This window comes from Erythrolamprus reginae, chromosome 13 (assembly GCF_031021105.1).
Source record: "Erythrolamprus reginae isolate rEryReg1 chromosome 13, rEryReg1.hap1, whole genome shotgun sequence".
NCBI lineage: Eukaryota > Metazoa > Chordata > Lepidosauria > Squamata > Dipsadidae > Erythrolamprus > Erythrolamprus reginae.
The window spans coordinates 5,229,487-5,242,554 of record NC_091962.1 but is presented as its reverse complement, the minus strand read 5'-3'; the positions used below and the strand labels follow the sequence as shown (position 1 = coordinate 5,242,554).

Sequence of the window (13,068 nt, the reverse complement as noted above, 5' to 3'; positions counted from 1 at the left end):
AATAGAATAGAAATAAGGAAAGGAGAATAGAATAGAAATAAGGAAAGGAGAATAGTATAGAATAAAATAGAAATAAGGAAAGGAGAATAGAATAGAAATGAGGAAAGGAGAATAGAATAGAAATAAGGAAAGGAGAATAGAATAGAATAGAAATAAGGAAAGGAGAAGAGAATAGAATAGAATAGAAATAAGGAAAGGAGAATAGAATAGATCTGGAAGGGACCTTAGAGGTCTTCTAGTCCAGCCCCCTACTCAAACAGGAGGTCCTTTACCATCTTAGAAAAGTGGCTGTCCAGTGATGGATATAGCAGCTGTCACAAATAGATGCCAGTTATCCAAATTTTATTGACGTGTCCTGTAGGGAAGCTATCACATCCGTAAGTGCGAAGAACGGCTGTATGTCACCTTTTTCCCCGTGCTGTTGTGACTTTGAACAGTCGTTAAACAAAACGGTTACAAGTCGAGACGTACCCAATTCCTACAATTCACACGTGTGTGCGTGTGTGTGTGTTGCATTCCAAGACATGACCATAAAGCAGGCCACTGCAACTTCTAGGAACGAGTAAAAGCTGTAAATTTTATTCCTGGCGCGCCATGTAAAAGAATAAAAATACAACGTCCTAAAAATTAACACTCAAAAGGTCCCAGAGGACCGATAAAAGTTTGTTCCAAGCATCTACTACTCTTTTCAGTCAAATAATATTTTCTCACGTTGCTTCTGATCTTTCTCCCAACTCAGATTGTGCCCTCTTGTTCTTGGGTTCACTTTCCTATTAAAAACACTTCCCTCCTGAGCCTTATCTAACCCTTTAACATATTTAAATGTTTCGATCATGCCCCCCCTTTCCCTTCTGTCCTCCAGACTATGCAGATTGAGTTCATTTAAGTCTTTCTTGATACGTTTTATGCTTAAGACCTTCCCCCATTTTTGCAGCCCGTCTTTGGACCCGTTCAGTTTTATCAATCTCTTTTTGTAGGTGAGGTCTCCAAAACTGGACACCAAATGTGTTCTTACCAGCGCTCTATACAGCGGGATCACAATCTCCCTCTTCCTGCTTGTTATACCTCTAGCTATGCAGCCAAGCCTTCTACTTGGCAAGACCCCCGCAACTCCCTTCCCACTGTGTAATTGTTTGCCTCAGTGGGTCAACACAGTGGAAAAGAAAAGTAGGGAGGTGGGCCAGGCCATTCCCTCCCCCTCCCTTTTTCAAATCTAGGGGAATTCTGAAGTTTGCTTATCGTAAGAGTTGCCAAGCCGATGCCATCGTCCCAATTGGCACTTGCATGTCTGAACTGAACCCGAGGGAGCTTAAAATAGCTGCCTTAGAGGAATAGATAAGTCGTAAACTACAGGAATTTGTCTAGACTGTCACCAGGAATTAAACAACTGACTTGAAGGCGTGTGTGCATGCACACACAAACATAGAGAGAGAGAGAGAGAGAGAGAGAGAATCCTAAACTTGCTTTCACAAGTTGGGGATTCCCGATATCTTGATCCGCATCTGATACTTAGAAATGAAATTTTTGGGAGGTATAGCTTGAATGCCAGTATAACTTGAATCCAGAGCATGATACCATGGTCTTTCGAGACTGAAGGATGTCAATACAATGCAACTTGAATGCCTTTGCATGAAGTATTAGTGCAAAAATAGATCAGAGCTTAAAATATTAGTGCACTGGGACTTATATATACATATATATATATTTGTTTTCGTAGATTTTCACGGGTATATGTATGTAGATTATTCTGAGTTCGGGTTTTGCCCCATGTAATATTTTGAGTGTCTATGCGACGTTTCGGTGAAATCACATTCACCATCATCAGGCTGAAGTTATAAGCTTCGTGCTGCTGTAAATATAGAATGTTTGCAACTGCCATTTGTTCCTTATACAGTATATAGTGTTGGGGGTGGAGATTTGGTTTGAACGTAGCAAATAGATTGGGTGACTATGTTTTAATGATTTGATTGGTTGGTGGAATCACATTTAGTTGAAGGATTGACATGGTGATGATTATGATATGTTTTTTTGTTTAAGGCTGGTTTCCAAATCTCTGGTAGGCGGGACGTGTCATCTCGTTTGTTCATGCTGAAGGGGTGCTTTTCTATCTCTATGGCTTCCATAATTATTCTTCTGTATACATTTTCTGTTTTGGAAAGTAATTTAGTTTTTTCAAAGTCAATTTTGTGCCCTGTTTTTTTAATGTGCTGGACAAGGGAGGAAGTTTTTTCTTCTTTTTTGACTGCATTCTTGCAAACGTTCTATATTTACAGCAGCACGAAGCTTATAACTTCAGCCTGATGATGGTGAATGTAGATTGTGACTATGTTTTAGTGATTTGATTGGTTGGTGGAATCACAATTACTTGAAGGATTGACATGAAAAAACTAAATTACTTTCCAAAACAGAAAATTTATACAGAAGAATTACTATGGAAGCCATAGAGATAGAGAAGCACCCCTTCAGCATGAACAAACGGGATGACACGTCCCGCCTACCAGAGATTTGGAAACTAGCCTTAAACAAAAAAAATATCATAATCATCACCATGTCAATCCTTCAAGTAATTGTGATTCCACCAACCAATCAAATCACTAAAACATAGTCACCCAATCTATTTGCTCCATTCAAACCAAATCTCCACCCCCAACACTATATATAAGGAACAAATGGCAGTTGCAAACATTCCATATTTACAGCAGCACGAAGCTTAAAACTTCAGCCTGATGATGGTGAATGTGATTTCACCGAAACGTCGCATAGACACTCAAAATATTACACGGGGCAAAACCCGAACTCAGAACAATCTACATACATACATACATACATACATACATACATACATACATACATACATACAGTATATATATATATATATATATATACAGTATATATATATATATATATATATATATATATATGCACTAATATATATATATATATATAGATCAGAAATAGATCATATCATAAAATATTAGTGCAAAAATAGATCAGAGCCAGATATGAAAGGCACAATGTGACCCGTATCAAGGCGAGGGGAATTTTTATTTTTTTTAAAAGAGGGATTGGGAGTTTTGCAGAGAGGGAGCCACAAAAATTGACTCACAAAATAAGCACAGGCCTGCGGGCAGAAGACCGGGAAGAGGGAGGAAGTTGTGGTTGGCTGGGGTTGCAGTGTTCCTGGAGAAAGAGAAGGCAGGAATTAAAGGATCCACGGGAAATTAATGTCAATATAAATAAAGCAGGATGTGGACAGGATACAGGTTGCAGGAACCTAAAGTCGATATAAAATTGATTTTAGCTGTTTATCTCAGGAATTGAAGAAATGGCCATGCTAATGCTGCTCCCATCTTAGCAACGTTGAGATACCTGGACTTCAACTCCCAGAATTCCCCAGCCAGCATGGATTCTGGGAGTGGAGGTCTCCATATCTTCAAGTTGCAAGTTTTGAGAAGCACTGCTCTAAAATAAATGAATAGTTCCTTCCTTCCTTCTCTCCATCCCAACTGGTCACAATTCAAAGTATTGGTTATGACCTATAAAGTCCTTTATGGCATCGGGCCAGAATATCTCTGAGACCGCCTTCCGCCACACGAATCCCAGCAACCGGTTAGGTCCCACAGAGTTGGCCTTCTCCGGGTCCCGTCAACTAAACAATGTTGTCTGGCGGGACCCAGGGGAAGAGCCTTCTCTGTGGCGGCCCCAACCCTCTGGAACTAGTTCCCCCAGTAGATTAGGATTGCCCCCACCCTCCTTGTCTTTCGCAAACTCCTTAAATCCCACTTTTGCCGTCAGGCATGGGGGAATTGAGACATCTCCCCCAGGCCTATATAGTTTTATGTATGGTATGCTTCTGTTGTATGTTCTTTTAAATAATGGGTTTTTAGATTTTTAAATATTAGATTTGTTCTCTGTACATTGTTTTGTTATTGTTGTGAGCCGCCCCGAGTCTGCGGAGAGGGGCGGCATACAAATCTAATAAATAATAATAATAATAATAATAATAATAATAATAATAATAATTATTATTATTATTTCCCCTTCCTTCCTTCCATCCTTCCTTCCTTCCATCCTTCTTGCCTTCCTTCTCTCCTTCCTCCCTCTCTTCTCTCCCTAGTTCCTTCCTTCTTTCCTTCTTCCCTCTATCCTTCTCTCCTTCCTTTCTTCTTTCCTTTCTTCCTTCTTTCCTCCCTTCCTGCCAACCTATTTCCCCTTCCTTCCTTCTTTCCTCCCTCCTTCTCTCTCTCCCTCCTTTCTCCTTCCTTCTGTCCGTCCTTCTTCCTTCCTTTCTTCTGCCAACCTATTTTCCCTTCTTCTTTCCTTCTTTCCTTCCTTCCTTCCTTTCTTCCTTTCCTCCCTCCCTGCCAACCTATTTTCCCTTCCTTCTCCTTTCCGTCCTTCTTCCTTCCCTTCTTCCCTCCCTCCCAACTATTTTCCCTTCTTTCCTTCCTTCCTTCCTCCCTCTCTCCTTCTCTCCTTCCTTCCTTTCTTCTTTCCTTTCTTCCTTCTTTCCTCCCTCCCTGACAACCTATTTCCCCTCCCTTCCTTCTTCCCTCCCTCCCTCCTTCTCTCTCTCCCTCCTTCCTCCTTCCTTCTGTCCGTCCTTCTTCCTTCCCTTCTTCCCTCCCTACCAACCTATTTTTCCTTCCTCCCTCCCTCCCTCCCTCCCTTCTCCATTCTTCCTCCCTTCCCGCCCTTCATGCCTGGCTGGGGAATTCTGGGAGTTGAAGTCCACATGTCTTAAAATGTGCCAAGGTTGAGAAACACAATCCTCTGCCACCATCCTTTCGCATATTTTTGGGCTGATCCTCGTGAGCCCCGTGTTGGAGCTTGTCCCAGAAAGGGACTGGCATCCTCGGGTGTGGACGTCAATAAAATCTGAAGAAGTGCACGCATTGTTTCCCCCAGAAAATTCCGCCTTAATCCAAGATCGCGTCGGCCGGCCCGGCTCTCTCCGTGTGTCCTTCGTTCCTCTGCATTTATTTCTTGGCTCAGTAAATATCTCTGGTGGGAGCCGGCAGGTGGCAGCCGGCCAGCGGGACAGCATCCCAAAACTAGGAAAACATTTCAACAGAAACAAAACTGAAAACCTAGAAGAAAAGCAAAAAAAAAAATGCAGTGACCTCGATCTGTTTTCAAATACAAAAGAGAGAGGGAGAGAGAAGCAGAAAAACAGACGTACGTCATGCCAGAAAACCGGCCAGGAAATAAGATTATTTTGGTTCTGGAAGAGAAAAAGCAGGAGAAAGAAAGTTCAGGGTGTGGTTCAGAAAGATAGAAGCCTGTCTATCCATTTTCATCCCCTGGGTAATTGAAGTTTGCATATCTGCCTTTTGCTGCTGATCTTGCCAGTTAAGGGTGGGTGGGTTAAGGCCGTGTTTCCCAACCTTGGCAGCTTGAAGATATCTGGACTTCAACTCCCAGAATTCCCCAAAATTAATTCTGTTGCTCATTTGGTTTGCATGGGATATTTTTATTTTATTTATTTATTCTTTGTCCAATATACAATACATATGGAAGAGAATAGACATTAAGTAATATATATAATGATAGAAAGTAAAAAGAAGTAGATGGGAGGGAGAGAATATATATGATATAAGAGATAAGGAGAGAATATATATGATATATATATATATATATATATATATATATATATATATATATATATATAATACAGTATATAGATAGATAGATAGATAGATAGATAGATAGATAGATAGATAGATAGATAGATAGATAGATAGATAAGGAGAGAATATATATGATATATGAGATAAGGAAAGAGAATTGGACAGGGGACGATAGGCACATCAGTGCACTTATATACGCCCCTTAAATATACAAACAGTAGTTCTTTTATAAAAATATACAGTGGTACGTCTACCTAAGAACGCCTCTACTTACGTACTTTTCTACATAAGAACTGAGTGTTCAAGATTTTTTTTGCCTCCCCTCAAGAACCATTTTCCACTTACAAACCCGAGCCTCCGAAACTGTAACCGGAAAAGGCAGGGAGAGGCCAGAGTGGGGCCTTTCTAGGAATCTCCTGGGAAGAAACAGGGCCGGAAAAGGTGGGGAGAAGCCTCTGTGGAGCCTCTCTAGGAATCTCCTGGGAGGAAACAGGGCCGGAAAAGGCGGGGAGAAGCCTCTGGAGCCTCTCTAGCAATCTCCTGGGAGGAAACAGGGTCGGAAAAGGCAGGGAGAAGCCTCCGTGGGGCCTCTCTAGGAATCTCCTGGGAGGAAACAGGGCCTCCACCTTCCCTGTGGTTTCCCCGCTCGCACGCCTTATTTGCTTTTACATTGATTCCTATGGGGAAAATTGCTTCTTCTTACAAACTTTTCTACTTAAGAACCTGGTCACGGAACGAATGAAGTTTGCAAGTAGAGGTACCACTCTATGTAGTATATTTACGTAATCCTATACAGAACAGCTGTTCATTTAGTGACTGTTCAAAGTTGCAACGGCGCTGAAAATAGTGACTTGCGACCATTTTTCATGCAGCCGTCAACAGCTTCCGCATGGTCAAAATTCAGACGCTTGGCGACCGGTTCACACTTAACGGCGGTCGCCGTGTCCCGAGGTCAAATGATTCGCTTTTGCGACCTAAGAAGCAAAGTCAACGGGCGAAGCCAGATTCGCTTAACAACTGTGTTACTAATTTAACGGCTGCAGTGATTCGCTTAACAAACGGGGCAAGCGAAGAAGCCGTAAAACGGAGCACTTCACATATTATTCATTTAGCGACATAAATTTGGGGTGCAATGGTCGTAAATTGAGGGGTGCCTGCGAACTATTTGATCTTCATCCACGTAGTACATCGCTTTTCGTATTGCTCTTTTATTTCTATAGACCGTATTGTCAGTCCAAAAAGACTGGGGGTTGTTTCATTTTAAATAAAAAAAATTTAATAATATTTTTTTTAAAAGACGGGGTGGTCTCGTATTAACCTCTTAAATTTGCTTTTCTCTTTTTGTAAATACACTGCTCAAAAAAATCAATATCTGAATGAATGAAATAGTCTCATTGAATATTTCATTTGCACAACAGCGTGTGAAATTGCTTGTTCGTCAGTGTTGCTTCCTAAGTGGACAGTTGGATTTCACAGACTTGGAGTTATATTGTGTTGTTTAAGTGTCCCCTTTGTTCTTTTTGAGCAGTATATTTTTACTATGATGGTCTTAGGTTCCCAGGCTGTTTGATGGCTGAACCCGGCTTGGGCTATTCAGAGATTGCGACTCATTGTCTAGTTAAAATCAGTGTCTGGCCATTTCCTTCCCCCATCCCTCAAAAAAAATTATCCCCCCCCCCCCTTATCTTAGAAACATAGAAACATAGAAGACTGACGGCAGAAAAAGACCTCATGGTCCATCTAGTGTGCCCTTATACTATTTCCTGTGTTTTATCTTAGGATGGATATATGTTTATCCCAGGCATGTTTAAATTCAGTTACTGTGGATTTGCCAACCACGTCTGCTGGAAGTTTATTCCAAGGATCTACTACTCTTTCAGTGAAATAATATTTCCTCACGTTGCTTTTGATCTTTCCACCAACTAACTTCAGATTGTGTCCCCTTGTTCTTCTGTTCACTTTCCTATTAAAAACACTTCCCTCCTGAACCTTATTTAACCCTTTAACATATTTAAATGTTTCGATCATGTCCCCCCTTTTCCTTCTGTCCTCCAGACTATACAGATTGAGTTCATGAAGTCTTTCCTGATACGTTTTATGCTTGAGACCTTCCACCATTCTTGTAGCCCCTCTTTGAACCCGTTCAATTTTGTCAATATCTTTTTGTAGGTGAGGTCTCCAGAACTGAACACAGTATTCCAAATGGGGTCTCACCAGCATTCTATATAGCGGGATCATAATCTCCCTCTTCCTGCTTGTTATACCTCTAGCTATGCAGCCAAGCATCCTACTTGCTTTCCCTACCGCCTGACCGCACTGTTCACCCATTTTGAGACTGTCAGAAATCACTACCCCTAAATCCTTCTCTTCTGAAGTATTTGCTAACACAGAACTGCCAATACAATACTCAGATTGAGGATTCCTTTCCCCCAAGTGCATTATTTTACATTTGGAAACATTAAACTGCAGTTTCCATTGCTTTGACCATTTATCTAGTAAAGCTAAATCATTTACCATATTACAGACGCCTCCAGGAATATCAACCCTATTGCACACTTTAGAGTCATCGGTATTCCAAATGGGATCTCACCAGCGCTCTATATAAGGGGATCACAATCTCCCTCTTCCTGCTTGTTATACCTCTAGCTATGCAGCCAAGCATCCTATTTATTTTTCCTACTGCCCGACCGCACTGTTCACCCATTTTGAGACTGTCAGAAATCACTACCCCTAAATCCTTCTCTTCTGAAGTTTTTGCTAACACAGAACTGCCAATGCAATACTCAGATTGAGGATTCCTTTTCCCCAAGTGCATTATTTTACATTTGGAAACATTAAACTGCAGTTTCCATTGCTTTGACCATTTATCTAGTAAAGCTAAATCATTTACCATATTACAGACGCCTCCAGGAATATCAACCCTATTGCACACTTTAGAGTCATCGGTATTCCAAATGGGGTCCCACCAGCGCTCTATATAAGGGGATCACAATCTCCCTCTTCCTGCTTGTTATACCTCTAGCTATGCAGCCAAGCATCCTATTTATTTTTCCTACTGCCCGACCGCACTGTTCACCCATTTTGAGACTGTCAGAAATCACTGCCCCTAAATCCTTCTCTTCTGAAGTTTTTGCTAACACAGAACTGCCAATGCAATACTCAGATTGAGGATTCCTTTTCCCCAAGTGCATTATTTTACATTTGGAAACATTAAACTGCAGTTTCCATTGCTTTGACCATTTATCTAGTAAAGCTAAATCATTTACCATATTACAGACACCTCCAGGAATATCAACCCTATTGCACACTTTAGAGTCATCGGTATTCCAAATGGGATCTCACCAGCGCTCTATATAAGGGGATCACAATCTCCCTCTTCCTGCTTGTTATACCTCTAGCTATGCAGCCAAGCATCCTATTTATTTTTCCTACTGCCCGACCGCACTGTTCACCCATTTTGAGACTGTCAGAAATCACTGCCCCTAAATCCTTCTCTTCTGAAGTTTTTGCTAACACAGAACTGCCGATGCAATACTCAGATTGAGGATTCCTTTTCCCCAAGTGCATTATTTTACATTTGGAAACATTAAACTGCAGTTTCCATTGCTTTGACCATTTATCTAGTAAAGCTAAATCATTTACCATATTACAGACGCCTCCAGGAATATCAACCCTATTGCACACTTTAGAGTCATCGGTATTCCAAATGGGATCTCACCAGCGCTCTATATAAGGGGATCACAATCTCCCTCTTCCTGCTTGTTATACCTCTAGCTATGCAGCCAAGCATCCTATTTATTTTTCCTACCGCCCGACCGCACTGTTCACCCATTTTGAGACTGTCAGAAATCACTGCCCCTAAATCCTTCTCTTCTGAAGTTTTTGCTAACACAGAACTGCCAATGCAATACTCAGATTGAGGATTCAAATTGGAAGGAAATAATTGCTAAAGCCCCCTGTTAATATTCCTTTAGCAAACGCTTCAGACCACCCGATCAGTTGTTGCAAATTACTTCTGTACAAGCTTTATTTTTTATTTTTTTTTATTTTTATTTAGAAACGGTTCAAAGTTACAACGGACTCACACACAAACACACACACACACTGGTCGCAAAAAGGTACTTATGACTTAGTTCCAAAGTTCTGACCGCTGGCCCCGCCCCTCCGCGGTCACATGACTGCCCGTCCTTTATAGCCATTTGCAGCGTCCTGCAGTGATGAGACCACAATTTATCAGCATTTGCTCCCCTTCTTTGGCAAAAATGTCCCCTAGTGCAGTGTTTCCCAACCGTGGCAACTTGGAGATATCTGGACTTCAACTCCCAGAATTCCCCAGCCAGCAAATGCTGGCTGGGGAATTCTGGGAGTTGAAGTCCAAATATCTTCAAGTTGCCGAGGTTGGGAAACAGTGCCCTAGTGAACAGAAGGCTTGCTTAACAACTGTTGTTGTTTTTAAATAAAAAATAAAAAACCTAAAAAGGCCATAAAATTGAGTTTGTCATATGATGACCCATTTTTTGACAGTTGTGACGCATGAGTCCAATGGTCCTGCTCCGTTATATTTGTCCAGTGAAGGAGTATCTGTAAAACCAATTAAAAATATAAAACCCCACAGTCCTTCCGGACTAAAACAATTATAAAGGCCACAAGAATTTTTTTTATTTTAGTTCCTAAAAAGAACATGAGTTTTTTGAATTCTCCAAAGCATATTTTTCCAGTTTGGAAGGAAGGAAGGAAGGAAGGAAGATGGGAATGAGAAGGAAGGGAGGGAGGAAGGAAGGAATATGGAAATGGGAAGGAAGGAAGGAGAGAGGAAAGGAATGAAAGAAGCAGGGAGGGAGAAAAGGGAAGGAAAGGGAGAATGAGATATAAAGTGAAAAAAAGAAGGAAAGAAGGAAGGAGAATGAGGGAAGGAGGAAGAAGGAATGGGAAAAGGAAGGAAAGCTGAGAGAATGAGAGATGGAAAGTGAAAAAAAGGAATGAAAAAGGAGGCAGAGTATAAGTAGAAACAGTTGTAAGATTTTTTTCTTTTTGGTTGTATTGATGTAATTACTGTTAACATTAGCTTGTATGTTAAGAATTACCATTGATCGCTCTCTGGCTCTGCACTATTTGTACTGTTGTGCTGACATGGCCCTGTTTCTTTTCAATAAGATTAAATTAAATTTTTAAAAAATTAAAAAGAGAGAAAAGGGAGCAGGAAGGGAGGGGGGGATGTAAGGAAGATGAGGGATGGAGAGAGAAAGGAACAATGGAAGAAAGGATAGAAAAAAGGAAGGGAGGAGGCAGAAAGGGAGGAAGAAGGAAGGAAGGAGAATGAGGGATGGAGAGAAAAAGGAACAACGGAAGGAAGGATGGAGGAAAAAAGGAAGCAGAGGGGGAGGGAGAAGAAAGGAAGGAGAATGAGGGATGGAGAAAGGAAGGAAGGAAGGATAGAGAAAAATGGAAGGAAGGAAGCAGAAAGGGAGGGAAAAGAAAGGAAGGAAGGAGAATGAGGGATGGAGAGAAAAATGAACAAAGGAAGGAAGGAGAGAGAAAAAGAAAGGCAGAAAGGGAGGGAGAAGGAAGGAGAATAAGGGATGGAGAGAGTAAAGAAGGAAGGAAAGAGAAAAAGAAGGAAGAAGGCATAAAGAGGGAGAATGAAGGAGAATAAAGGATGGAAGGAAGGAAGGAAGGAAAGAGGCAGAAAAGGAAGAAAGGAAGGAGAATGAGGGATGGAGGAAGGAAGGAAGGATGGAGAAAATGGAAGGAAGGAGGCAGAAAGGGAGGGAAAAGAAAGGAAGGAAGGAGAATGAGGGATGGAGAGAGTAAAGAAGTGAGGAAGGATAGAGAAAAAGAAGGAAGGAGGCATAAAGAGGGAGAATGAAGGAGAATAAAGGATGGAGAGAAGAAGGAAGGAAGGATAGAGGAAAAAAGGAAGGAAGGAGGCAGAAAGAAAGGAGAATGAGGTGGAGAAAGGAAGGAAGGGAGGATAGAGAAAAAAGGATGGAAGGAAGCAGAAAGGGAGGGAGAAGAAGGAAGGAAGGAGAATGAGAGATGGAGAGAGAAAGAAACAAAGGAGGGGAGGAAAAAGGAAGGAGGCAAAAAGGGTGGGGGAAGGAAGGAAGGAAAAACCCCTTTGTTTATTTCATAGCGGTGTTTCTCAACCTCGCAACTTGAAGCGATGCGGACTCCAACTCCCAGAATCCCTGCCCCGTGGGGAATTCTGGGAGTTGCAGTCCGCCCATCTTAAAGCTGCAGGTTTGCGAAGCCAACCGATTTGAACCAAGGATGGCCGTAGCCAGGATTGACCCAGAGGTGGTGGTGGTAGTAATGGTGATGAAGCCCCTTCCCCACCCTATCCCCGTTCTCATCTCCCTTTTTTTCCTCCTCTCCTCTCCTCTCCCCCCACCCCACGCCCCCTCCCCTTTTGCAGGAAAAAGCCGAAAAGGCAGCTTTGCAAGCCGAAATGCAGACCCTCCAGCAAAACACCAAGCGACTGAAAGAGGCGTCCGAGACGGCCGCGGCCCAACTCAGCCAGGTTACCCAGATGTTGGGGGCAGGGTCCTCTGGCCCCCACTGCCCATGAGGGGAGACCCTACTTCCATGCCCCCCACCCACTGGCCAGTCTCCTCCTCCTCCTCCTCCTGGTCCAGCCCCGGACAGCTCACCCAACATTCTCTCTGGGAAAAGGACACCACTCGGAGATCCAAAAACTGGTGGTGATCGGGTTGTCTGTTTTGGGGGAGGGAGGGGAAGAAACCCGCCACTTGAATCTTTCTGGAAGTTCGTCTCTCCCTGTTTTTCGAGGGGGGGGCTCCCTTTCCATCCCCCTCCCCAAAGATGAAGCAGGGGGGAAGCGGGTCAGATAATCGAACGTGGTTGGCCAACTCTTTTGACTGTTCGGAGTCCATCGCTCCCATCGTCGGTTCTCCAAAGCGCATCTTTGGTTTTTGCCCATCCTCCTGTTCAGCTAGGCATTCATTGGGAACTTGGTGTTCAAAGTCCCCTCCTCAACCTTCCTCACTGGAGGAGTCGGGGCGGTGGTGGTGGGCAGAGAAGAAGGATCACTGGAGATTCCCGCCTGCCTTCAACCTCTTTCTGGAAGTTGCCAAAATTCAGCCATGGAGTATATATTTTTTCTGTTGAGCACGGAGAAGAGCCTGTGGTCTAGAGGTTAAAACTACTGCAAAACAGAGTCTGTGGGCTTAAATCCCAGTAAAGGTATGGCTAGCTGATGAGAGCATAATAAGCTCAAAATAGATCTATACTATCCCTTCCTTTTCACTATCAGAAAAAAATACGTTGCATATATGTAAAATATGTAACCCTTCCCTGGTGCAGAGCTGAAGGGATTGGATACTGTAGCCTAGAGGATAATTCTCTGCCTTACAAGGCAAAGGTTGCAGGTTCAAGTCCCAGTGGGTATGGCTAGCTGATGAGGCCAAAATAAGGCCGA

General features: G+C 42.5%; 1 protein-coding gene across 3 annotated transcripts in view; it reads left to right on the top strand.

Annotated features, from left to right (window-relative positions):
* Nucleotides 1-12,723, top strand: part of SIPA1 (signal-induced proliferation-associated 1) — an 84,564-nt gene extending 71,841 nt beyond the window's left edge. The window contains exon 15 of one of the 3 annotated variants that reach the window (XM_070766037.1): nt 12,046-12,723. In XM_070766037.1, the coding sequence (XP_070622138.1) occupies nt 12,046-12,112 (67 nt within the window). In that variant the 3' untranslated portion in view covers nt 12,113-12,723. The remainder of the gene's footprint in view (nt 1-12,045) is intronic. The other 2 variants (XM_070766036.1, XM_070766035.1) reach the window with 2 other exon arrangements.
* Nucleotides 12,724-13,068: the final 345 nt, after the last annotated feature.